This window comes from Malaya genurostris, chromosome 3 (assembly GCF_030247185.1).
Source record: "Malaya genurostris strain Urasoe2022 chromosome 3, Malgen_1.1, whole genome shotgun sequence".
NCBI lineage: Eukaryota > Metazoa > Arthropoda > Insecta > Diptera > Culicidae > Malaya > Malaya genurostris.
This window is the reverse complement of record NC_080572.1, coordinates 279,093,407-279,117,179: the sequence shown is the minus strand read 5'-3', so window position 1 is coordinate 279,117,179 and position 23,773 is coordinate 279,093,407. Positions and strand designations below refer to the sequence as shown.

The following is a 23,773-nucleotide window of genomic DNA, read 5'->3' as shown; positions in this document are numbered from 1 at the left end:
AAGACGATCAAATTTTTTTTCCGAAATTTTTGATTTATTGTGCTACCTAATGCTAAATCAGAGTATTATTATGTTCCGTTATTGCATTCTAAAAAATGTCAAGTATAATTATTTTCAGCATGTTTTGATAACTTGTATAAACTTACGTTCAGAAGCTCAACCAAACAATTTCCAATCATAAATCTGCGAGTACTCTCCTCTTTGTTACTTACTGCCATTTTTATTTCGAACATACAGTTATCGAAATTTCAATTAAAAATTAAAAATTGACATATAAATGTTACATGATGTACATGAATATAATGTGGTGGGCTTTTTTCAATAAGTATGTGATTTTCCACGTAAAACCAATGGGAGATTTTGGCGCAGTGAAGGGTATCAGAATCGTTCAATTTTGATTTTAAATATGAACCATTTTTAATCCATTTCCATTTGGAAAAGAAGTGGTCTAACTAGGGAATGTCTTTATTTCTGCCTAGCGGTTTATGTTGAATTGCTGAGTCACATGCCAGTTCAACATAAACTGTTATGTACTGACGAGTCGAAGACGAAACATAAAGTATGTAAAAATGGTTATGTGCTCTATGCACAAAAATAGGTTAACTCCTGAAAAGACTAATTTTTGAGTTATTTGTGGTTATCTCACACTGTTGAAATTTTAATCAAAAATCGCTGATCATATTGCTGATGGCATGGAGAAAAAATTACGGATGAAATTATTACGTTTAGTACAACTCGATATATTCCCGATTAAGTTCTACCCATTCTTCTACAGGATCATCGTCAACTGCAATCAGTACGGTGAAATTGATTGTCGAATAAGATATTCAATAGTTCTATGACCAGCAGAAGTATACTCAGTCAAAGACAGGCGACTTTTTTGTTTTCACTCTCTTTCTTCTATTCTCTGTTGCAGTCAAAAAATTCAATAAGAGTACTAAAAAAACTGATAAAGTTCATTGTTCTTTGTAAAAAGTCATCGGACTTCGGAGTTTATTGGTGTAAATGAATATAATTCAATCTTTATGCTGTTTGATAAGGGGCTACACCACTGTAGAAAAAAAGAGAGGGACTTTTTTGGGGAATTATTTTGGGATCCAAAAAATGGAGTAATCCGAATTTTGTATAAAGCACTTTTTAAAATGTATATTTAAGTACAAAAAAATGATCAGTTTCAAAAATTGAAAAACAATTTCATATTACAGTGTACATAGAGGTACGTAGGGTTTTTTTTAATTATTTGATTTTCTGTAAAATGGCAGCCCTTTGAAAATAAAACCGCATTTTTTCATCACTAAATTGTTCATTAAAAAAATATTCACAATTTTCAAAAACCCCTACGTACCTCTGTGGAGATAACTATAGAGAATATTCTGCAAAATTTTTACATCGATTGATCAAGATTTACTTGACTTATGTTTCCGACCAGCTCAAAAAACGGGGTTTTGAGATAAACGCGTTCAAAGTTTTCGGTGCTGTAAGATCATATCTCATACTCGAAATTAAGACGTTTAGAAATTTTTCTCGCTTTTCATCTTTTGGAATATTATTTTTAAGATCATACATGACCTTTTGCAATGAAAAAACAATCTCCGATTTTTTGAAAATTCTACAGTGGTGAAACCCCTAATATCAATCAAGCAGTGACAGGAGAAATGAAGATAATATCAATCGCATCGGCCCGTCCCGAGTTGACGGTTCAATGCATAGGGCACTGGTCTTACAAACCAGTTGTCGTATGTTCGAGCCCCGACCTGGAAGGATTCGTAGTGTCAGTAGAATCGTAGCACCAGCCATGCAATGGTTCTGTACACTCTGAATCGGCTGCGAAGTCTGTTGAAACAGAAGGTCAAATTCCACTACAGGAATGTAATAACAAGGCTTTGCTTTTTTGATCGGCAATCAACGAGCGTCCTGGTGAGTGCAATATCAAGATAATGTATAGGTTCTGACAAACACTCAATATATGGTGATTTGTAGAGCTTGGTTGGCAGCAGTCCAGTGACATAAGCTTTCCAATCTTCATCGTGCAAAGTTGCTAGTTGATAGTGACATATAGCAGCTCTGACATTAGCATTCAAACGAGCCTACACCCTCATTGGACATATCTCAAAATTGAATGACATACCACTCAAATTCATAAAAAGTGCACGTAGTCTAAACTTTAGTTACCACCTATCTTCTAATTTTTTAGTTAAGGGACGAAGATGGCAAAATTTGAGTATTTTTTACTCAAATTTTCCCAAAATTCTCAATCAACTCAAATTTTGAGATCATTGCACTCAAAATAAAGAAATTCTTCTTTGTCATTCTTCTTTCTTTTAAATGGGAAGCCTAAAAAGTGATACAAAGCCGTTTCTTTTTTACCGTGTTGGAGTCAAAATTGAACGACTTCTCATTTAGCATAACTGAAGCCACAAAATTTCTATTGAAAACATCTATGATTGATGATTCATGGTTTCAAAAACCGGATCTAGAAATTTCAATCAAAAGCGATTTATTTTTGCATTTTTAAATTCGATCAGAATATTTCGAAAATGAAAACGCACTGAACAGCATGAAGGATTTTTTTGCACTCAACTGCGCATTGGATTGGCTGCCAAACGGCTGACTAACGGCTGCCAGCGGGCACAATATGGCTGGCAGCCATTCTGGTGTCCGGCTGCCTCATCGTTACCAGACATACACCTTAAACGATACAACCGTATCCACCAGGATTTATGAGGTAGACGTGCTAGTGATGTCTAATTTTTCGTATTAATCGATTATTAGGTATTCTATTAATAAAAGAGGAGTCGATTAGTGTAATCGATTTCTATTAAGCATTAATCGATTAGTGCAATTAATCGATCAAATTATTCTAAACAAAATTTGAGCTGCCAAATGAAAATCTGTGTTGAATATCAAATATTTATCATTAGTGTATCATACAGTAATAAAAATATGAGAAAATGAGGATGAAATGTCTAGAAAACTCAATAATATCTCTGATCAAACAGATGGAAAAATTATGATCATTGTAACCGTAGGCAGAGTGGATCAAAAATCATTATTTAAATTGAAATTCGTATTTCCTTGAATTATGACAAATGAAACTGCAACTCTCATCATAGCAACGTTTAGACTTAGGCTGCAGACAGAGTCAGTGCGAGAAGCTGAGCCGAGCTTGGTGCTGACTAGAGATGGTCGGGTATCGGGTATTTTACCCGAAACCCGACCCGGACCCGTACCCGACGGGTTTTTGGTCGGGTACGGGTAAAAATTTTTATTTTCAATCGGGTACGGGTCGGGTACGGGTAAAAAATTTTACTGCTCACTCGGGTACGGGTCGGGTACGGGTAAAAAAATTTACCGCTCACTCGGGTACGGGTCGGGTACGGGTAAATTTTTTTTTCGGATCGATTACCCGACCATTTGTACTTCACATAAATATGTTTACACGTTGACGAGATTTTTTCATTGCAAAACAGTTCTTCCGAAAAATAATCAATTTGATTCAAGGGGTTTTGACATTCGCGCCTAGGACCAGACCTGTCAACTGGCATCTTTTTCTTCATTTAAAAAAAAGATCAATCATAGTTACGTGAAAAGTTATGTGAATATTTCCCGCCCTACTTTGTTTATAACATATTTAATAAGACACACTGCCTTAGCTCTATGATGTTGCGGTCGGAATCTACTTTTCACGTAGGTTTTAATGGACTGCCATTTTAAAACTGTTTAATGCACAATTCAGTAAAAATTATTTGATTCATATACTGCCCATACTCGCATATCAGTCTCATATCGATTTTCGGCAATTTTGAGCTAGCTTGACGAATGGAGTCTTTCCTCAATATACTCTCAGAAATTGCAATGAAAGTTGAGGGTTTGTTCAGTAAAATATAAAAAAACATCAACTCATTTCTGTGTCCCATATGCTAAAGTACCCGCATATCAGTCCCATTCAGTGCAAAATTTCAATAATTTCATTTGTTGCAATATTGGAACATCAAAGGTGTATTACCGATATTTCATGTAATAATACCAAGATTTAGCATTAGGGAGCAAAGCAAAGTCTTGGTATTACATTCCTTTCGTGGAGTTTGGCCTTTCTGTTTCAACAGACTTCGCAGCCGGTTCTTAGCGTACAGAATCATTGCATGGCTAGTACTATGGATCCTACTGACACTAAGAATCCTTCCAGGTCGGAGCTCGAACATACGACAGCTGGCTTGTAAGACCAGCGTCCTATGTATTGAACCGCCAACCCGGGACCAGCATTAGGGAGCACAATAAATAAAAAAATTCGGAAATAAACTTTTGATCGTCTTTTTCTCAACATGCCGATTTCCCATATGGGACTGATATGCAAGTATGGGCAGTATATAAAATGTAGTGTAGTACTCATATCACATTCAGATACCAGAAAATTGTTATTTTAAATATTGGTTGGAGATTTTCAAAATTTTCGTAAAAATCATTGGGATTCTTACCATAAAAACATGAACATTTATTTCAGAAAATCTGCATAGAAGTTCTTCTTATTCTGCACTTCTGGGTGGTGTCACCTCACTTGAAATGACACCGATTGATGGCACAGCAAGTTGGGCTATATTGCTAGTTAATTTTTGTTTCTTTTCACTGGACTACAAGTGAAAATCTCGATGCATGACAACGTGGAGTCGCAAAAGTAAGGGTGAAAATCTTTTCTTGCGAAATACTCAAATTTTCACCGTGTTCACTCGTTGAGGGTTCCACCGGTTCAATGGCTGTAAAAACCACCAGCTACCGTTAACATCGTGGGTGTGGGTTTGTGAGGCTTACAAAACGGGCATAGTTGACAGATTAATTTAAATCAAAATCATAATTCATTTTGCTTTGTAGTAAAAAATTGTAACCAAAAAAATTTCCTAAGAATGTTCAAACTACTTACACTTGAAGGACTCACTGTTCACCATGTTCAAAATTGAATTTTTCACACCGGGAATACACGTACATTGTTTGATTCTTTGGTCAATTCACGTAATCGAACTGATAACACACTATTCATTTTAGGGGATGTTCGCATAACATTCATTTTCGTCACGTATAATATTCAATTTGACATTTGGAACTATTTTACGTGATTTTTCAAGTGATTCGAATGTGAATTTTTATTTATGTGTCAAGATAATGAGCACGCTTACTTGTGGCTCTAAAGAATCGAATCAAAAGTCACACTGTTTCGTAAAAACCATACCTACCCAAAATTGAATACAACGGGTATTACGACATATTGGGTAAATATGCTTCTCGAAAAATTTGAGTAGATATTACTCCCTTTTGTTGACATTTGTAAATGAGTATAACGTACCAAAGACATTGAAAATCTACAGGGTCCGCCATCTAACATTTATTTTTGAACTAGCGGTTATTTCGACATTGGTAACCTCAATGTCACTTCTGATTTGACAGAAATTTAGTTGTATCCTTCCGCTGAACGAAAATGGTTGTGTATACGCTTGAGAAACGCGTGAAAATAGTGCAGTTTTACTTTCAAAATCATGGTAATGTTGCGGAATGTGTGCAAAAAAATCATCTTCTCGGATGAGGCACATTTTCATCTCGGCGGGTATGTTAATAAGCAAAATTGTCGCATCTGGGGACGGAAAACCCGCACGTCATCATGGAGAAGCCGATCTCAGAGAGTGACGGTTTGGTGCGGATTTTTGTCTGACGGCATCATTGGGCCTTTTTTTCTTAGAAAATGAGGCAGGAGCCGCCGCCACGGTCAATGGCGAGCGGTAGCGCGTCATCATTAGCGATTGGTTCTTCCCGTTACTTGAAGAGGAAGACTTGGACACCTTTTGGTTCCAACAAGACGGCGCTCCGTGCCACACAGCCAACGCTACGATCGATCATCTGTGCACAGTCTTCGAAGATTGAATTATCAGTCGAAATTCGGATGTCTTTTGGCCGCCTCGGAGCTGTGATTTGACACCGTTAGACTATTATCTTTGAGCGGCTGTCAAAGATAAGTGTTATGTGGACAAGCCAGAGACAATTCAAGCCTTGAAGGATAACATTCGTGCATCCATAGCTGAAATAAAGCTGCATACAATCGAAAATGTATTAAAAAGCTGGACCGACCGTATGGCGTACTGCAAGGCCAGCCGAGGCAGCCATTTGAATGAAATTATATTCCACAATTACCCGGTAGGATTGTACTTTAATATGAAAAAATAAATTTTGAATTCGGATGAACCGTTTGTTTTTTTTGCATGTTTAAAAAAAAGTTACATTACCCTATTCATGTTTCACAGTGTATTTATATGTTTAAAAGTAAACAAGCATTTTAATGTATTTTTCTTACCAACTAGAGCCTGATACGGCTCGATATCTAAAACACTTTATTTTTTCCACACTGAATTTTGGTAAAATTTTTACTACTCATTCGGGTCGGGTACGGGTACAGGTAATTTTTTATCGGGTACGGGTCGGGTACGGGTAATTTTTTTTTATTATTGATCGGGTACGGGTCGGGTACGGGTAATTTTTTAAATTTTCAATCGGGTACGGGTCGGGTACGGGTAAATTTTTTTGCAGATCACTCGGGTACGGGTCGGGTTCGGGTATAAGAATTTCTATACCCGACCATCTCTAGTGCTGACCAAAGCAGGAGTGTCAGAGTGAAAGTTGAGCCGATTTCTCACTTGTAGAGTACAAGAGTCCTTTTGATTAACTACTAGTATCATTCTCGCTTTTGATTTGCCAATGTTAATCACTAGCTTTTGATTTGCCAATGTTCACTTCACGCTTTTGATTTGCCAATGTTCGCTTCTCGCGCCCACTATGTCTGCAGCCTAAGACTAAATTTTATCTACTAATGCTGTGAATCATTTTGCTTTTAACTATAACTTTTGGTTGATTTTTTTCAGTGTCAAAAATAACCATGCTCTCGAACAGAGTTATTTTTGACAATATCAAAATAACCACTCAAGTGTCAGATTTCAACCAAAAGTTAAAATTAACCGCGAAAGAGCAAATTCAGCAGCTAGAAGTTCTATATGGAAGATCTATAATAGAGCAGAAACTGGAACAAACGTATCTCCAGCAAGTCGTTCTAGTTTTATTTATTCGACAAGAAAATATGAAAACGTTCGGCTAACTAAGATACAGGTGACTATGTTTTGCCAAACTGGATTTGACAGCCGTCACTGAAACAATTTTGGTACCCGTCTAGAGCCCAGGTAGCTAAAAGGCCGTGCGGGTAATGTTTGAGAATTCAACGCTTACTCTAATGTATGATTATTCATGCAAGAGAAATCATGGCCTGAGTAAATTTTTATCAAATTCATACTAAAATTTTGACATATTTGTTCATGAATTTGAGTAATCGCAACTCAAATCATGAGTTATGTTCAAAGAGCGTGTAGGCTTGTTACAACTGAGTGATAAAAAACATCGCGTTTTGTTGGTTACGTCTCTTATACCATTATATTGCCGGAACCAGAAGTGACAGCTTTTGATCTTCGAACTTGATCAATCGTTCAAAAGTAGCTCTGAATCGAGCCTAAGCTTATGGACATCGGTTAAGTTATCTAAAATAAAATCTGGGCGGTAAAAATATCTTTGAAAGGTTCACATACACACACAGACATTTTCTAATCTCGTCGAGCCGAATCAAATGCTATGTAATACTGTGGATATCTGAGACTCCGTTCAAAGTCGCTATTACTTTTCTATAGAGAAATGCCATAATAACTAAATAAAGTTAGGCAATCTATAGGTTTTTTCTCAATCCATACTCCAAATTAAGGAGTAATTCTCCCTGTTTACAGGAGAGTTTCTCAATAGTTCTAAAAAGTCTTGGGAAACATTCCTGAAAATCGTGACAGTTCGTTGATTGAAAACTTGTGTTAGCCTAGGCAACGGTTGGTGTGTCACACACGCTTGCTATGTTTAATTCATATGTTAATATGTTTATTCTGAGCGCAAGTTGTTGGATCTGTAATTAATTCCAAAACACATGTTTTTCTGTGTTAAAACAATGTATATAAAACACAACCATACCTCTCTTTTCCCCCCAATACTTTCCTATCTAAAAAAAGGTCGTTTAGAATGCATCCATTACGGGCTCAAAGGCTGTAATTTTTTGCCGATGAATGATTCAACTAATTGTACGTTTTGATTGCAAAAACCATTGAGTGCCTGTCTCTAACAATCAATCCAGGTAACGTTCATTTCTATTTGTTAGCTGAGTTTTGTTTGAGATACACGATTTCCAACTTCATTATCAAGTTTAATTGGGTTGCATTGGATGGGGCGCAGTTTACTTTTTATCGTATTTACATCAGGAAAGAATTTCCCATGAGGTCGTAGCGTATGAACAGTCACGGATGACTAGCACTGATTCTGATACACGGTCCGGAAGTTGCCCAATGTCATCTTCCGTTACCAATGGTTCGTACCACGCAACATGGAGACGGATGCCAATGCAACGATGGTCATAAGATATTCGTTCGATTAGTAATTAAATCGCTCATTGATGATGGGGTTTTTCAACATAGGCTAACTGGTAGATGAAGCCGAAGGTCACAGTATGGAACAATATATGGAAATTCTAACAAATCAATAATCAATTTTGAGCACCCGGAATGAACTGCAAGAAATCGTGCATTCATTGGTATATTATCATCTTCTATTTGTTATCGCTACCCGCACATTATCTGGATCTTATTACCTTGAATATATGACATGAAACCACGCCCAAAATGGGTCGCTTCAATGTGGGCTATTCTAATACATATAAAATTGTGCACTCTAGCGTTACCATCAAGTAGTCCTTGCGAAATGCAGCTCTCCAACGGTTCGCTGATCGTCCTTTTCCTGAGCAGTGCTTATGGAAGTTCTAATTCCTTACTGTTCACCGCAGTGGCCGATTTGATTCATTATTTTCACACTCCGACGCGGGTATCGGTTTTATCTTGTTGGAATAACAGTGAGAGGTTTGAATTTTGGCGTGCAATCAACACGGTCCGTGGGCCAGCGAAGGCCATAGCTCTGAATTTTGACGACGAAAATCCGAACCTTCTACCTTGGAACGATCATAATCAACAGCATAACCTGATTGTAGTTGATACCGCTTGTCCAAAATCGTGGCAGTTATTAAGGGAATCCGGTCAATTACTGTACTATCGTGTCAAATGGATCATTGTGAATAGAAATGGGTTGGAGTGCGACAAGTTTTTGGATTTTTTTCAAGATCTTCAAGTGTTGATCAGTAACGAAATATACTTCCTGTGTGAATCGCCAAACCTAGATAGCTTCTCGATTCGGCAAGGTGATGTACATTGATTTATTAACCTTTTCTATATAACATAAAGCATATTGCAATACTTCAGTATACCGTTATTCACTGGAAACTGAACTGATCATGGAATTGTTCGGCTCTTGGAGTCATGGAATGATCGTTAATCAACAAGCCAACACAGTCAATGCCGTTCGCCGGCGAAATTTGAACCATTTCAAACTCCGAGCATCAGTGGCAGTAGCCGTAAATGAATCTCGGAAGCATCTTGACGACTACCAGGATAAACATATAGACTCTTCGTCGAAACTAAGCTATCTTCAGACTAGATATGTCGTGCAGAACTTGAACGCTACAGTACAATACAGTTATCATAACTCTTGGGGCTACTGGAACTCATCGATCGGGCAATATACCGGTATGATCGGAGACTTGGTTAGCGGTCAATCCGATATTAGTGCTTCGGTATTATTCGTCACTGCCGATCGGATCAAGGCGGTCGATTACGTTCCGATGGGCATCAAAACCCGAGCCACACTCATATTTCGTTCTCCTAAGCTTTCCATCACCGACAATGTGTTTCTGCTACCCTTCGAAGGATCCGTTTGGCTATGCATAGTCAGCTTTATCATTCTTTCGGCAGTCTTTCTACTGATCATAATGTTGGTAGAGCTTCGGTACACTTCGGTTCCTTATCCGGATGATTTTCGTCCGACTATATTCGACACGATCATGAACATGTTTGGGGCATCGTGTCAGCAGGGTTCATACTTGGAACCGAATTCGTTGCCTGCGCGATGCTTGATAATTTTGAGTGTGGTTATACTCATGTTTCTGTACGCAAGCTACTCAGCTAACATCGTGGCCTTGATCCAGTCGCCGTCGAATAAAATTCGTACCTTGCAAGATCTGATTGATTCACCTTTAACTGCCGGAGCTTTGGATAACGTCTACTATAAACACTACATAACGGTGGGTTTCATTATCTGATCACATAGTTGATCACTTTGACTGGAATCGATTTAATTATAGCACGAAAATGAACCGATTCGTAAAGAACTTTACGAACGCAAAATGAAGAAATATACTCCCTTCGTTGAACTCGAAGAAGGCGTCAGAAAAATCCGCCAGGGATTATATGCATTCTTTGTGGAACAGGCATTGTGCTACAAGGTAAGTGAGTTCCGGTAACTATTCCATCCAATTATTTGAAAAATTTACAGTGCTTATTAATTAAAATTTTGGGAAGGGCCATAGCGTAAAGGGTAAGTCGATGCGTTTCATGTTGTTCATCTGGGTTCGATTCCCGTAACTTGATACTATCAACATCTTTTCCTTCGCGTTGTTAGTCACTTGAAGTCCACTTGGCTTTTCCACCAAAGACAATTGTTTTCGACTAACAGTATTCGACCATCGCTGAGCAAAATGTTGAACCTTGTTAAAGAAACAGTGCACCTCGACATAGAAAGTGTACAAGAATTGCAGTTGAACAAATTGAATGATGCAATTCACGTGCAGTCTACGAAAGAACACAAATCGAAGCTAGCCAAGTTTGCGCTGGAAAATAACAAAGCCCACTACGTTCAGTAGAGCAATGTCAACTATTACAAACCCGTCTATGCACAGAGGTTAAATTTTACACTATTAAATTTTCAACACCATAAAAACGTGTTTTTAGAGGAATAGTATCTTCAGCAAGGTTTCTGAGAATGGTGGGCGTCATATTTTGAAGGTTTGATTTATTTAATTAAGTTCTCGTAGTTAGTTCAAATACAAAACAGCTTGCAGAAAACACGCACACAAAGTCTGAAGCACACGCTCGTGAGCGGTGTTGCTACTAGTTCAAAATGTCGAGTATTGACAATAATATCACCTCGTGTAAGAGCCGCTAGTCATAGACAATAATATTGATTTGTGTAGTCCCACTAGTGACAAGAGCACGAAAACATTAAGTACAACATTCCAGTATGCATGTGAAGATAGTGCTACAGAAGTGCGTGTGCATGATCTTCCCTCAAAACTATGTCCCAATACTGAGAGATTCTCTCTATCGAAAAAGAAAAGTGAAAGAACTTTTTTCCCCGATATTCTAAATGACGTACGTTTGTTACGCATGCGCTTGAAGAGGCCTATACCTTCTTATGTGACTTTCGGTCAGGATACATTAATCCCGTGCAAATCACTTGTTACCTATGACAATCAGATGGCTACATGTCAATATTGCCAAAAATACTTTTCGCTACATCCCAATTATTGGGGTTTCGAACGAAGCACGATGAAATAGCGCTTGAAATTAAAAGTAGACACAATTTTCAATACAATTATTTCTGAGTGATTGAATACAGCTCGCTTCAGCACAGTATTTGTTTTAGCACGGTTCCTTTTTAGCAACATAATTCTTTGACTGTGACGTGTTAATCCTTATATTGAAAATTCGGCAATCTCGAATTCAATGTGATAATTTTTATAACCAAACAGATTGTATATTTTCAAAAATATCACCAGAAGATTTTGTGGAGAATTTTTTTTCAATCTTGAATAAAATAAGAAACTTTATTTGGGTATAAACAAACATAACCTTCTCAATTTGTAAACAGTTATGTCAGGTTAATAAGAATTTTGTTTAGTCGGAAGTTGGACCCGGATGGAATTCAACAGCAACTTATGAGACTATTGGAGCTTTTTATGTCATTTATTTTACCCTGGCTTTAGTGATATCAAAGAAAATCTTTTTAATCACATCACAATAATCGAAAGAGAGAGTGATTAAAGAGAAACTGTCACTTGCTTATACGCCCTAACGAAAAATCAACCGAGAAATACGATCGAAAATACGATACGTCGTTATTCAGAATCACCCCTCTGCTATGGAAGCTGGTTCCTGAAACCGACGCATTTTGTTTTGGTGGCGTTGTTGTCAACAATATTTTAAGCTACGTTCATACCATACAATCAAACCACACTGGTGTCAAAAGTTAATTTCTTCAAACCCAATATAAATATAACTCTTGTCTAGTATTCTCTGCAAAACAAGTAATTTGACCTCTTTTTGAATAAGAAAAAAAAAATGGTTTGTTATAGTTTGATTATATTCCATCGAAATCATTTCCTTATGTTGGTGCAACCGCATGAAGAAAGATGTGACCACTGCTTAAACACAGCATTTGACAACGAACTAGAACCAAAAATTTCGGCTTCAAGCCAATTGTATGCAGATGACAATCGCACCACCCCACATTATCAGATCCGAATGGATTCCGAATCAATTCCGAATCGGCGAGAAATTTTCATTCGGAATTTCATGTGGAAATCATAATGAATTCCGAATCAATTCCAACTCCAGTGCAACAACCGATTCCGAATGAACCGATTCGCCTACAACCGGTTGATTCGGAAATCATTCGGAATTGAGTGAAAAGATGCGGACTGAATTGTCAATTCGTCTTCTTCTTCTTCTTTCCTGATTTTGCACGTTTTCGTGCTGATTTTCAGTTTATTTTTAAACGAAGACATTATATAACTGAATATACAAATTTAAAACTTCATGTTTTTCGGATATACAGAACTAGTAAATAACCAGTTCTTCTTAGAATCCCAATATAAACTATTGAAATTCGCTGGAAATTAACAAAACGGCCTACCTTAGTCAGCATCATCCATTCCTCTAGCTGGAGTGTAGTGAAATGGCTTAAGTCGCTTAAATTTCACACTAACACATTCAAAAAATGAGCGAATATTCAATGACATTTATAATGTCACTGTCAATCAGGTTGATCGAGCTGCCAACTCAGGCGAAAATTCTAGCACTGAACCGATCGAGCACTGAAAAATCATGCAGTCGAGTAAGAATTCATTACGCATTCCGTCATTTCGATAATGTGGGACCGGGGGTGTTCAGAATAAGGGCGATTGTTTCCTTCACTGAAACTTAGATGGCCTAGTGTTAGCTTGCCAATGAGCGAACCGTTATAATCCACAACCCTCTTCTTTCCAGGTCATCAGCGAAACCTTTCAGGAAGACGAGAAGTGTGACCTGCGGGAGATCGATTACCTGGACTGGACACATCCGCACTATGTATCGCGGAAAAATTTCTCGTTTGGTGAAATGTTCCGACACGAACTGTTCAAGTTGCGCGAGTTTGGCATCGAGGTCCGAGAGTACGGGATGATCTACTCGAAAAAACCGAAATGCACCGGCAGTAACAGTTTCGTACCCGTTTCACTGATGGACGTGTGGCCGGCGATGCTGTGCCTAGGCTGGGGCTTCGGATTTTCCGCTGGATTGCTTCTGCTCGAACTGCTGCTGAGTCACGTTAGAAAGAGACAACTTAGTCGGAAAGTGAGCGGAACGTTCTTTCGAAAATCAATTAAATGAAGCGTTTTTTTCTCTCTCTCGCAATCATTCACATTTGGGTTGTTTCAATAAAACAATCAATCGATAAACGATCAGATTTCGTGCATAAATTAAAAAGTATAGTATGTTAAACGCAACCGAATAAAGTATCTCGCTTAAATCACAAGTCTCTTAGGAAGTCCTTTCGAGTGATCATTCCGCGGACGCGATTTTCCAGAGTAACTACTACAAGATGACGTAAACCTTGTGCCCGGAACAGTTGGAAGGCACGTGGAACGGATGTCTCCGGACCGACGCTGTACGGTGATGGGTTCATGAAAGTCGTCATATCGACCGTGTAATTTTTTATGGTTTTATCCTCACTGATGCGTAGATCCTATTGTTAGAGAGAATGTAAGCCGTTAAAGTAACTGACATTCGCGGTAGCCAGTGTCATTTACCTTTATTGTTGGGTGCCGCGGATACTCTTTTCGGAAGTGTTCGATACTGATCAGATCCCGCCAGTGTCGATGAGTTTCTATGTACATGCTGTGTTTCAAAATTACAACTAGCTGAGAACGTAGAATCAGGCCAACGAGCCGACCGTTTCCTCGGGTACTCTGTAAAATGTAGACTGTAGTAAATTTGTTGAATTTTTAGAACCGAAAACTAATGCCTACATATTCATCATCATCTACCACCGGAAAACCATTGTGCCTGGTGCTGTTCAGTACGTCAATGATATAGTTTACTTTCTCTCTCCTGCGAAGGCAAATCACCGGCTGATTCATGATGTTACTGGCAAAGCATTTTTCCAACTTCGAATCCACATGCCATGGCAGCATCGGCACTTTGGACGTTTTGATTTGCGTATCGTAGATTCCTTCATTGAAGAAATCTCCCATCCACTTGGCCGACATCAACGTGACGATAATTGGCAAAACGAATTCAATATTGCCGGTCGTTTCCAATAGAATAACTGTTAAACTCAGTGTCATCCGAACGGTTCCTCCTAGCTGGGCAGCCGCTCCGATCAGGGCGTACTTTCCTGGGTGGACAAACATCTAGAACGAAGCAAAAAGTACATCACGTTTAAAAACAGGTTAATGCTACTAGTGAAAAAAATAGCCTACACTTGATGCAGGGAATGCCAGTACAACGATGGTTCCCATCAAACGTCCCCAAGCTGCTCCGACCAACAGCGTTGGAATGAATATTCCCAGCGACACGCTTAATCCGTACGTCACACACGACAAGACATAGTAAATGCAAACAAATATCATCAAGGTGAGAATGTTGTGAGATCCGGGTGGGTCATGGAAAAGTGCCTTCACCGATGCCTCGGGTGTCTGAAACCACAGAGCAGCGGCGGCATTGTACTCGTTGTCATTACAAAACAGCTGCACGGGAGTTTCGGTAGGGTCGTTTCCCAGCGGACGACAGTCGTTGATCGAATAGGCCATCGCACAGGCACAAGTTGCCCCGACACATGCGACGAACGCTGCTTCCAGCACTTTTGCCCACCGATACTTGATAAACCGGGCTCGGAAGATGTTGATGCGTGTGTTGGCACTGTTCCAAAATGCCCCGAACATTCCACCGAGAACACCCATAATCATAAAGATCGGTAGTTCATAATATTCGAACGGCAGTGGTTCGAATTCACCTAAATTAAACAAACCACGGTAGTGAAAACTGCTCAACCCATTGTAGGCCGACAGAACGAGATTCAGCGTAAATGAACTGATGACGGATGCAAAAAATGTCCTCCAAATTAACGATTGATTCCAGAAACTGGCCGCTTCCTCTAGCGAGAAAAGAACACCTCCAATGGGAGCGCCAAAAGCCGCCGCAACACCGGCAGCCGCTCCACCAACCACGAAATCACGCTTCTCGTGATCGTCCCGAAAATACTGGAACACCTTGAAGTCCCGCCCGAAAGTGGTGCTTTTACCTTGTGAAATTCCTGCCGCAATCACGGCACCACTGTGTATCATCGGTCCTTCCTTACCACCGGCCAATCCTCCGATAACAGAAGTTGCTACGCCCACCGCTTTCACAGCCAGTGTTTTAATACGCACAATTCGTGGGATTTTTACTCCATTGAGGTAACATTTGACCTGCGGAATGCCGCTTCCAGCAGCAACCGGTTCCACAAAGGCCACCAGTGCTGCTCCGATCATCACCGGTACAACGTTGGTCAGTGCCCAGTACAGATAGGGTATGCTGAGATCGCCATTCAACAAATTCTGATCCACCGTGCGCTTCAGAAACGAATATTTAATCCGAGAGCACTCATCGATTACGATGTTGATTCCACACGCCACCAGCGCTGTTCCCACACCTATTTGCATCGAAACGATCCACCGGGTGAAATCCTTCCGTACGGTGAACCACCGTTCGATCTTCCGATGTTCTTGCTGCCACAGTACATTTTCACAAACGTCATAATCCAGACTCTGCGGAAGAAAAACAAAATTCGATTTAAAATTTAGGCAAATTCGATACAATAACAACCTCTGTAGAACATGTTGGTGGACCATTCAGATGACAGGGCATTGCGACACGACGTACATAATCGCTTGCACTAAGCACCGAGAAGAGTCTTAGTCACACCAATTGAACACATGCATGCAATGCACTTAGATCGAATGAATCATCGGTACTTTCTAGCCGATAAGAGTTCGATCACTGGAAACGCGAAGCATAAGCTTATCTACGAACAGCATAAACGGAATTGTGGTATTCTTATTACTATCAATAAAACACAGGGGCCCAAACAAGTGAATCAGCTGATAGCACTTCTAGTAACAGGAATCTAGAAAACAGCTGCGCACAATTTTCTTGTTAAAAAAAATTACAAATACGATTCGATCACATGCAAATTTAAACATGATGCAATACAATGTCCTGCATGGATGGTCCACACTAGATGTAAGTCAATGTAATGTAAACACTCACTTCATACTGAGAATGACCCTTTTTCTGCTCCCGAATTTTGAATATGGGTTGGTTTGCAGAAGTGCCCGGTGCTAAGTCGACGGGTAACATTGCCTGGAAATGATAAATTGCAAGTGCGGCACTTGGCTGTGATTAATAAATTCAATGTGGTTGAACAGAACATGACGCATCCTTACGGCTCTTTGGTTCTCGTTTGGACTGTCGTCATCCGTCGAGGATGCCCTGCTGCGCAGTAGTGCCGTTCTAATCGACATTGTTATCGTTTGGAAAAGTTATAGTCGAGAGCAGAACTGTTTACAGAGCTATGAACTTAAGCATTTTAAAATTTAACTCAACTAAAAACAGAAAAAATGGATACTTTTACTCGAATTCCTTAACATCGACTGAATGAATGCTGCCTTTGTTTTGATTGAACATACCAGGGATGCCAGGTCAAGTCATGGGCAGAGTTACCATATTCACAGATTTTTCTGCAAGACAACAAATTTTTTTGTCTTTTTTGCCACTCTGATTCCGAGCACAGAACACAGATTTAATCGAACTTCACAGATTTTTACAGAATTTCATGAATATTTCATAAAACTGGCAAATATTCAAATGTTTTTCACAATTTACGATCGAAAATATGCAACACAGATGTTAAGCTGCCCTTACACGAGACAATATTATTGTCAATACAAGGAGTATTGACAATACTTTTGATCGTGTAATGGAAACTTCATTGGATTGACGAAAATATTGTCAAAAAATCAAAACTGCCCATCAATCCGACAATACTTTCTCTCCAGAGAGAAACTGTTAAATATGTGCAATGGCCTCTTCTCTCAATATTTTAATATTCATTTGCAATATTTGAAGCTCCAAACGCTTGATTTTCTCGAAAAATGCGGACTCAAGTTATCAAGTCAATTGGATTGACGGTATTGACAATACTTTGGATTGACAATAATATTGTCACGTGTAAGGGCTGCTTTACACAGATTTTTCAAGTTGAAACACAGATTTTAAAATGGCAACTCTGATCATGGGTTCAAAACTCACCGTTGCTTTTTCAAATGGTCGTATTGGAAATCTAACGCAGAATTAATTTTGCCTAGCCCTCCATCTAAGTTTGCGTATGAAATTTCACTTTTTAAACGCCTACACAGTTCTGTTCACGGATGGAAATATTGTTCTGGATTATAAGAAAGGAAACTGATACGGTTCATTGAACAATTAATTTCTTTGTATCACTACATAAATAACAGATTAATTTATTTACTTAGGCTGTGAACCATTTCGCGGTTAATTTTAACTTTTGGTTAAAATTTGACACTCGAGTGGTTAATTTGATGTTGTCAAAAATAACCCTGCTCGAGAGCATGGTTATTTTTGACAGATCGATAGTTATTTTCCAACACTGAAAAAAATCTCGCAATTAAAATTCTAATACTAATTCTTTAGTTGAAATTATTTCCAGTGGAAAATAAACCCAAATAACTTTCCGTCCGTCAAATTTTGAAATGGGCCACAGTTTTAGTCAAATTTAACTACTCGACACCAAATAACCACTCGAGTGTCAGATTTTAACCAAAAGTTAAAATTAACCGTGAAATGGTTCACAGCCTTAAAAATACTCGGGTTAAAAAAAGGCGTGTGGGTAATGTCAGAGACATAACTGGATGTCGTGAATACGAAAACAACTGACATGTTCCTTAACACTTCCGAATATCAATTAGTTGATCAATTGTATGAACTATGCAAGCATTCCCTCTTTCCACATTTTACGCAAAAACAAAGAAGGCTTCACTTGATCTCGATTACTGTGAATTTCACACAGCGAAAAGTGCAAAAATAAAATCAAACAGTTCTAGATTTGCACTAAACTGAGGATATTTCCTTTCGATTTGCGAACAACAAATCTTAATAGTTCTTTAGAAAACTTTTAGAGCCATTAGAACGGCTGATTTTGTTTAATGCTCTCCACCGTTGCTTTTTCACCAATGTAAATGACTGGCAGCTGTGACGTAATCGCTCTTGTCGGAAGCGAAACTAGCTTTGCAAACGACACAAAACACATCTGCTCGCAGTGGCGATAGAATTAGAGATGGGCAATTCGCTCCTGAGCTGTTCCAATGAATCGAATCATAAAAGTGAGCTGACAGCTCACAGCTCTTTTTAAAAGAACCGCAGCTCACCAGCTCACTCATTTGCTACCCAGTTCGCCGCATTGTGAAGAGGGGAATAAGCTACGAGCTGAACAGATCTTCGGCTCTTGAAGAGCGAGCTCTAAACGAGAAAAAATGTTTGCACCAAGTTTCGCTATTTTTATCATGCCTGCATCTATCCTTCTTTAACGGATTGAATGAGACATTATCAGTAAGAAATCTTACCTCTCACGAAGCAAGAACGGGTCATAAAATTAACCATCAGTTCAATCTAAATGAGCTGATGAGCTGATACATCAAATCGATTCATTTTGGTGAGCTGATCGGTTCGGAGCTGCTCACCAATATGAGCTGATTCGCACACCTCTAGATAGAATCTAAACTTGTAGCTTTTTCACTAATGGGCGGTCCTAACGGCTATAAAAATAGCCGCATACAGAATTTTAATGTCGATTATTTCATTTCGGATTTGTATAATTTATTGAAAGAAAATATCAATATGCTGTAGGGATTCGTTTCCAGCATTCAGAAGGACCAAATTGAGGAACTCACTATGATTTTCCTCAAAACGCGTTCTGATTGGCTGGTGTTGACATGGGTCAAATGAGACAGGTTTTTCAATAGTGTACTATTGAAATACTTCAATGCTTTTGCTATACACGTTTAAGTTGAAAAATTTCGCTTCTAATGGTAGTTAGATTATATAAATCCCTCCATAGATCACTGAGCTATGAGCTTTAAAAATACGAGAAAGGCAAACGCGTCTTATGAATTATCCTCTTTGATACTCGTTTATACCAAACATTTCAGAAAAGTTTAATTTTGATTTATTTGAGATTATGTCACCAAACTGAAAATTTTATCATAAAATTGTGATCATATTTCCGATGGCATGTAGCAAAAATTATGTTGATTCGTTAGATACAACAAGAGATATTCACGATCAAAAATTTATCACTCTCTCAGATTGTAAATTTTGAAAAGGCACCCCATAGTAGAGTAAGTCGTATTCACGACAAAATGGCATTCGGTTCAACGGTCTGTTTTAAAATCGGCAAACGAAGGTCCCGTGTTGGCCTCCCGTTGAACGATTGATTGGACTTTCATTGGACCAATGATCCAACGTATTGGACCAATGAAGGACCACCGTTGAACGTTTTTTTTTAAAGTGGGAATTGTTCATCACCGACGAGTTCAGCAACATAAATGTGAAAAACATAATATTGATTACTGAGCTGGGATGGGCGAAACAGTTCATTTCAAAGAACCGTTCAGTGATGCAGAGTTCTATTGAAAGAACTAGTTCTCGAGAGCCGTTCGTTCGTTATTTTCATGAGAACTTAGTTCTGTTAGGTTAAGCAAGCAAAAAAATTAGAACTGAGGTTTTGAAGCTTTCTTATTTGAGAACTATAGTTCTCGCAAAAAGGTTGAGCGAACAAAAAAAAAAGGTCCCACGACCTGAACTGAAGAACTACCGTTCTCGAAAAAAGGACTATTGCTCATTCATTCTTTGAAAAGAACTAGTTCTTTTTAACCGTTCGCGAACGAATTGCCCATCTCTAGTATTTACCTAGCTCTTACTTGAATTTAAAATATTTTGTTCGCGCTATAGTAGTAAGGCATAAAAAGTTATACGTGCAGTTAAATTCAAGCTGCTGTGCACTGACGAGTTGAAGACGAAGAGCATCTTCTAAACCGAAGCATAGGGAATACTGCAACCGACATTTTAAAATACACGAAAGTTAGCTTAATCCAAGCACTCATTTACTATTTCACCTGCGTGGCTTGAATTGGAATACCTTCGAGGAAACTTTCATGCCAAGCTCACAGCGTCATTCGCATGTAGAGACCGAATAGGCCTTATGTTGTTTGTTATTTTCCTTCCTGCTTTGTCATTCCTATAGTCTGATGTTCTTTCTCGTTCTCTTCGCTCGTGCACCAGAAAGGTTTTTTTTAATCGAACATACATACTAGCGTGCTTCGAAGGGGCCAAACAAACCGCTTTCAGATGAAGCACACGGGCGGAAAGTTGCTGGTAGTGGTTTGATTCCATCATTAGCAGTTCATACGTCGTGTTGTTCGCTTCGGTTGCGGGAGTACTCGTAACGTGATCAGTTCATCGGTAGGCGGCGGAGAGGCGGAAGATCCCTCTGATACCTGTGAGCAACCCAGCTAGGGTGTGGTGCGCTTTAATTTAAAACTAAAACTACTTTTCAGCAATATTAATTAACTGCCCGAATAGTTTCCGTAGTTTCGCATAACAAATAGAGTGAATTCTGTGAGTGAAAGTCGTAGGAAGAAGTGAAAATGAATCATTTAAAAATTCAAATGTTTGCGTTGGCAATTGTGCTGCTGCCACTTGTTTGCATCGCTCAGAGAACTCCATCCATTTCCTACATCACCCAGGAACAGATCAAGGATATTGGTGGCACGGTAGAGCTCGAGTGTTCGGTCCAATATGCCAAAGAGTACTCGGTACACTGGATCAAAACCGGTCGCGACAGGTCCGATGTGGTGTTCCTTTCGACGGGCAGTGCCCTAGTTCTGAAGGATTCCCGTTTCTCGCTTCGGTACGATCCTTCATCGTCCAGTTACATCCTGCAGATCAAAGACATTCAGGAAACTGATGCGGGAGTGTACCAATGTCAGGTGGTACTCTCGGTGACCAACAAAATCACGGCCGACGTTGAGCTGCAGGTTCTCCGACCTCCAATCATCTCTGATAACTCCACCCAGTCGCTGGTCGTCTCGGAAGGTCAATCGGTTCAGATGGAATGTTACGCCTCGGGTTACCCTCAGCCGCAGATTACCTGGCGTCGGGAGAACAACGCTATCCTACCAACAGGTCAGTGTCTACGTTTTATAATATCTGTAACAATTTTCTGTAGCATTTCTTCTTTGGGCTGTTGTTGCCCGTACGGCATAAGGTCATACCAAAACTTGACGAATGGGAAAAGTGCAGAGAGAAAAAAAAAGAATCAGAAAGAACAAAAGACGGCTCCAAGCTGCTTTAATTGAGACGCGTTGATGAATCGTTGAATCGTTGAATCGTCTGAGGTGTGGGGATGTGTGCGCGATGATTCATACGCGAACTACAGCTACAGTGCAATCGGATCATGAGAACTTATTTGGTTTCATGTATGAGAACTTATCCGTCATGTGTCAGGATGTGGTAGAGTCGTTTCAATTTTCTTCAGTTTTAAATTGCTCGATTGACAAATTATAATGTACGTGTACGATATTTTGTGTACGGGGGGGGGGTAAATAATTATTTCCATTGATTTTATAGACAAAAATCTTTAAACGCGTTTTCCTCGAAAGCAGGTTTCGAAAGTCCGTGTCCATCGTCATTCAAAAACTACTGCACCAATTATTTTTCAAATTTTGCACACACTTTCTACATATAAGAAACCAGACCCCAACGTTTTTCTTTTCGTTGTTTGTTACTTTGGGAAGGTTTAACAGCTATAAAATGGTAGATTTCTTCGTGAAAAATCGAAGTTTTCACTTTGAACAACCACCAAAAATTTAAAAAAATTCAAACAGAAACGTTGGGGTCTGGAAAGACTTCTACTCTAACTATGCTGCGTTCGTTTGTTCACTTCTGATTAGTCTGCGCTGAGGTACAGTGGACACCGCAAATCATGATTTTTAAGAAGCGTTCTCGAAAATACCTCTTCACCGACTTATTTCTCAATATTTTTCCACGAAAAAATTACAAAATGTTGTTCGAATGATGCGTTCATCATGCAAAACATTTGAATTTATTTTGTAGAACGATAATTCTGGAAAAAATTCGCAAGAATGATGATTTCATTCCTTAGTGGATTATGTTGAGCCTTCAGATGGAAATAGCAGTTCGACACGAACAGATAACGCACTGATGAGTCGAAGACGAAACGTAAAAATAGTATTTTTAAATAGTTCGTAAAAGTAAGACCGTCAAAATCTGTAACATATTACTGCTTTTCATGCCAATTTCACTGAAAACCGGACACTCAAACGATAAAAACAAATCAATTACCTTTAGAATAAAAAAATAATTTATAAATAAGTGCTGGAAGAGATTTTCGACAGACCGTTCAGTAATGAACAATACTAAGAAGGGAGGTTGCTAATGTCAGAGGCATAACTGGATGATTTGAATACGAATAAAACTGATATGCGTTTTCCACAATTCCGAATATCGATAATCGCACGTTATTGATTGTTTGAATTTTGCGAACTTCCAGTGCTTAAATGCAAAATTGTAACAGTGCAAGTATAAGACGGAATACACGACGGAGAGTAAAACGTTACGGGATTGTGGTGGCGACAAGACCAACTACGATGACATTAAAAATGCAATGTTCAAATTCATTCATAAATTCATTTGAATTTGAAGAATTCACAACAATCATTTTGACAATCAAGAATTTCTAAGTTTAAGTGAAGATTATTATGACAATAATATATATGACTTACTTGTCAAACCCGTCTCGAATATACAAATTATTTAGCGATTTGGATAATAACCACTAACCGAAAGCCGTCATCGTAGATTTTTAGAATTCTACAACTATAATTTATCCACTCGCCAAACGAGAACAAAAAATATCTATAATTCCTTCAAAATTTCAGGAGAAATGGTAAAATATTATACAATTATAACCAAGGGCTTTTACACATAATTTGAATAACATGAAACAACCTCCTTAGATAACATTTAGAGTCATTAGAAGGGCGCTGATGTTCTCCATCGTTGTACACTTTTCGTTGTATTTTTCTCCAATGCAAACGATCAGCAGCAGGATGACGCAATCGATCTTCTTTGAACGGAAAACTGACTCTGCGAACGTCCCGCAATTGATTCAATACTGGACTGAATTCTTGAATACTAGAGCTGGAACTGAGTTTTGGACCTGAACCAACCTTCAAGATGCACTTGCTTTAATTCCTTCTCAGTCAACTGCACAGGCTAGAATGAATGAAATATGTTAACCTATTATACCTTCCCAGGTACGAGAAAGGCGTCATAAGTTTGCTCCTTTGATACTCGTTGATATCAAACATTTGAGAAAA

The 23,773-nt window shown here is 38.8% G+C and overlaps 3 protein-coding genes across 4 annotated transcripts in view; 2 read left to right on the top strand and 1 right to left on the bottom strand.

Annotated features, from left to right (window-relative positions):
• The first annotated feature begins 49 nt into the window (after window positions 1-49).
• LOC131434348 (glutamate receptor ionotropic, NMDA 1-like) lies at window positions 50-13,773 on the top strand. Its single transcript, XM_058601015.1, has 5 exons — window positions 50-102; window positions 8,805-9,304; window positions 9,366-10,243; window positions 10,304-10,444; window positions 13,266-13,773. The coding sequence occupies exons 1-5, from the start codon at window positions 50-52 to the stop codon at window positions 13,644-13,646; spliced, it is 1,953 nt and encodes a 650-aa protein (XP_058456998.1). The 3' UTR covers window positions 13,647-13,773.
• LOC131434902 (H(+)/Cl(-) exchange transporter 7) lies at window positions 13,663-16,974 on the bottom strand. 2 transcript variants are annotated; one of them, XM_058602162.1, is made up of 6 exons: window positions 16,742-16,974; window positions 16,566-16,658; window positions 14,738-16,063; window positions 14,285-14,668; window positions 14,066-14,224; window positions 13,663-14,001 (listed from the first exon to the last, which is right to left on the bottom strand). In XM_058602162.1, exons 1-6 carry the CDS (start codon window positions 16,817-16,819, stop codon window positions 13,786-13,788), a joined length of 2,256 nt encoding a protein of 751 aa, XP_058458145.1. In that variant the 5' UTR covers window positions 16,820-16,974; the 3' UTR covers window positions 13,663-13,785. The 2 variants fall into 2 exon arrangements, with proteins under 2 accessions (XP_058458145.1, XP_058458146.1); XM_058602163.1 differs by lacking the exons at window positions 16,566-16,658; window positions 16,742-16,974 and adding an exon at window positions 16,122-16,276.
• A 3,773-nt stretch (window positions 16,975-20,747) lies between these two features.
• Window positions 20,748-23,773, top strand: part of LOC131434903 (lachesin) — a 32,040-nt gene continuing 29,014 nt past the window's right edge. The window contains exon 1 of the mRNA XM_058602164.1: window positions 20,748-21,557. Coding sequence (XP_058458147.1) covers window positions 21,020-21,557 — 538 coding nt within the window. The 5' untranslated portion in view covers window positions 20,748-21,019. The remainder of the gene's footprint in view (window positions 21,558-23,773) is intronic.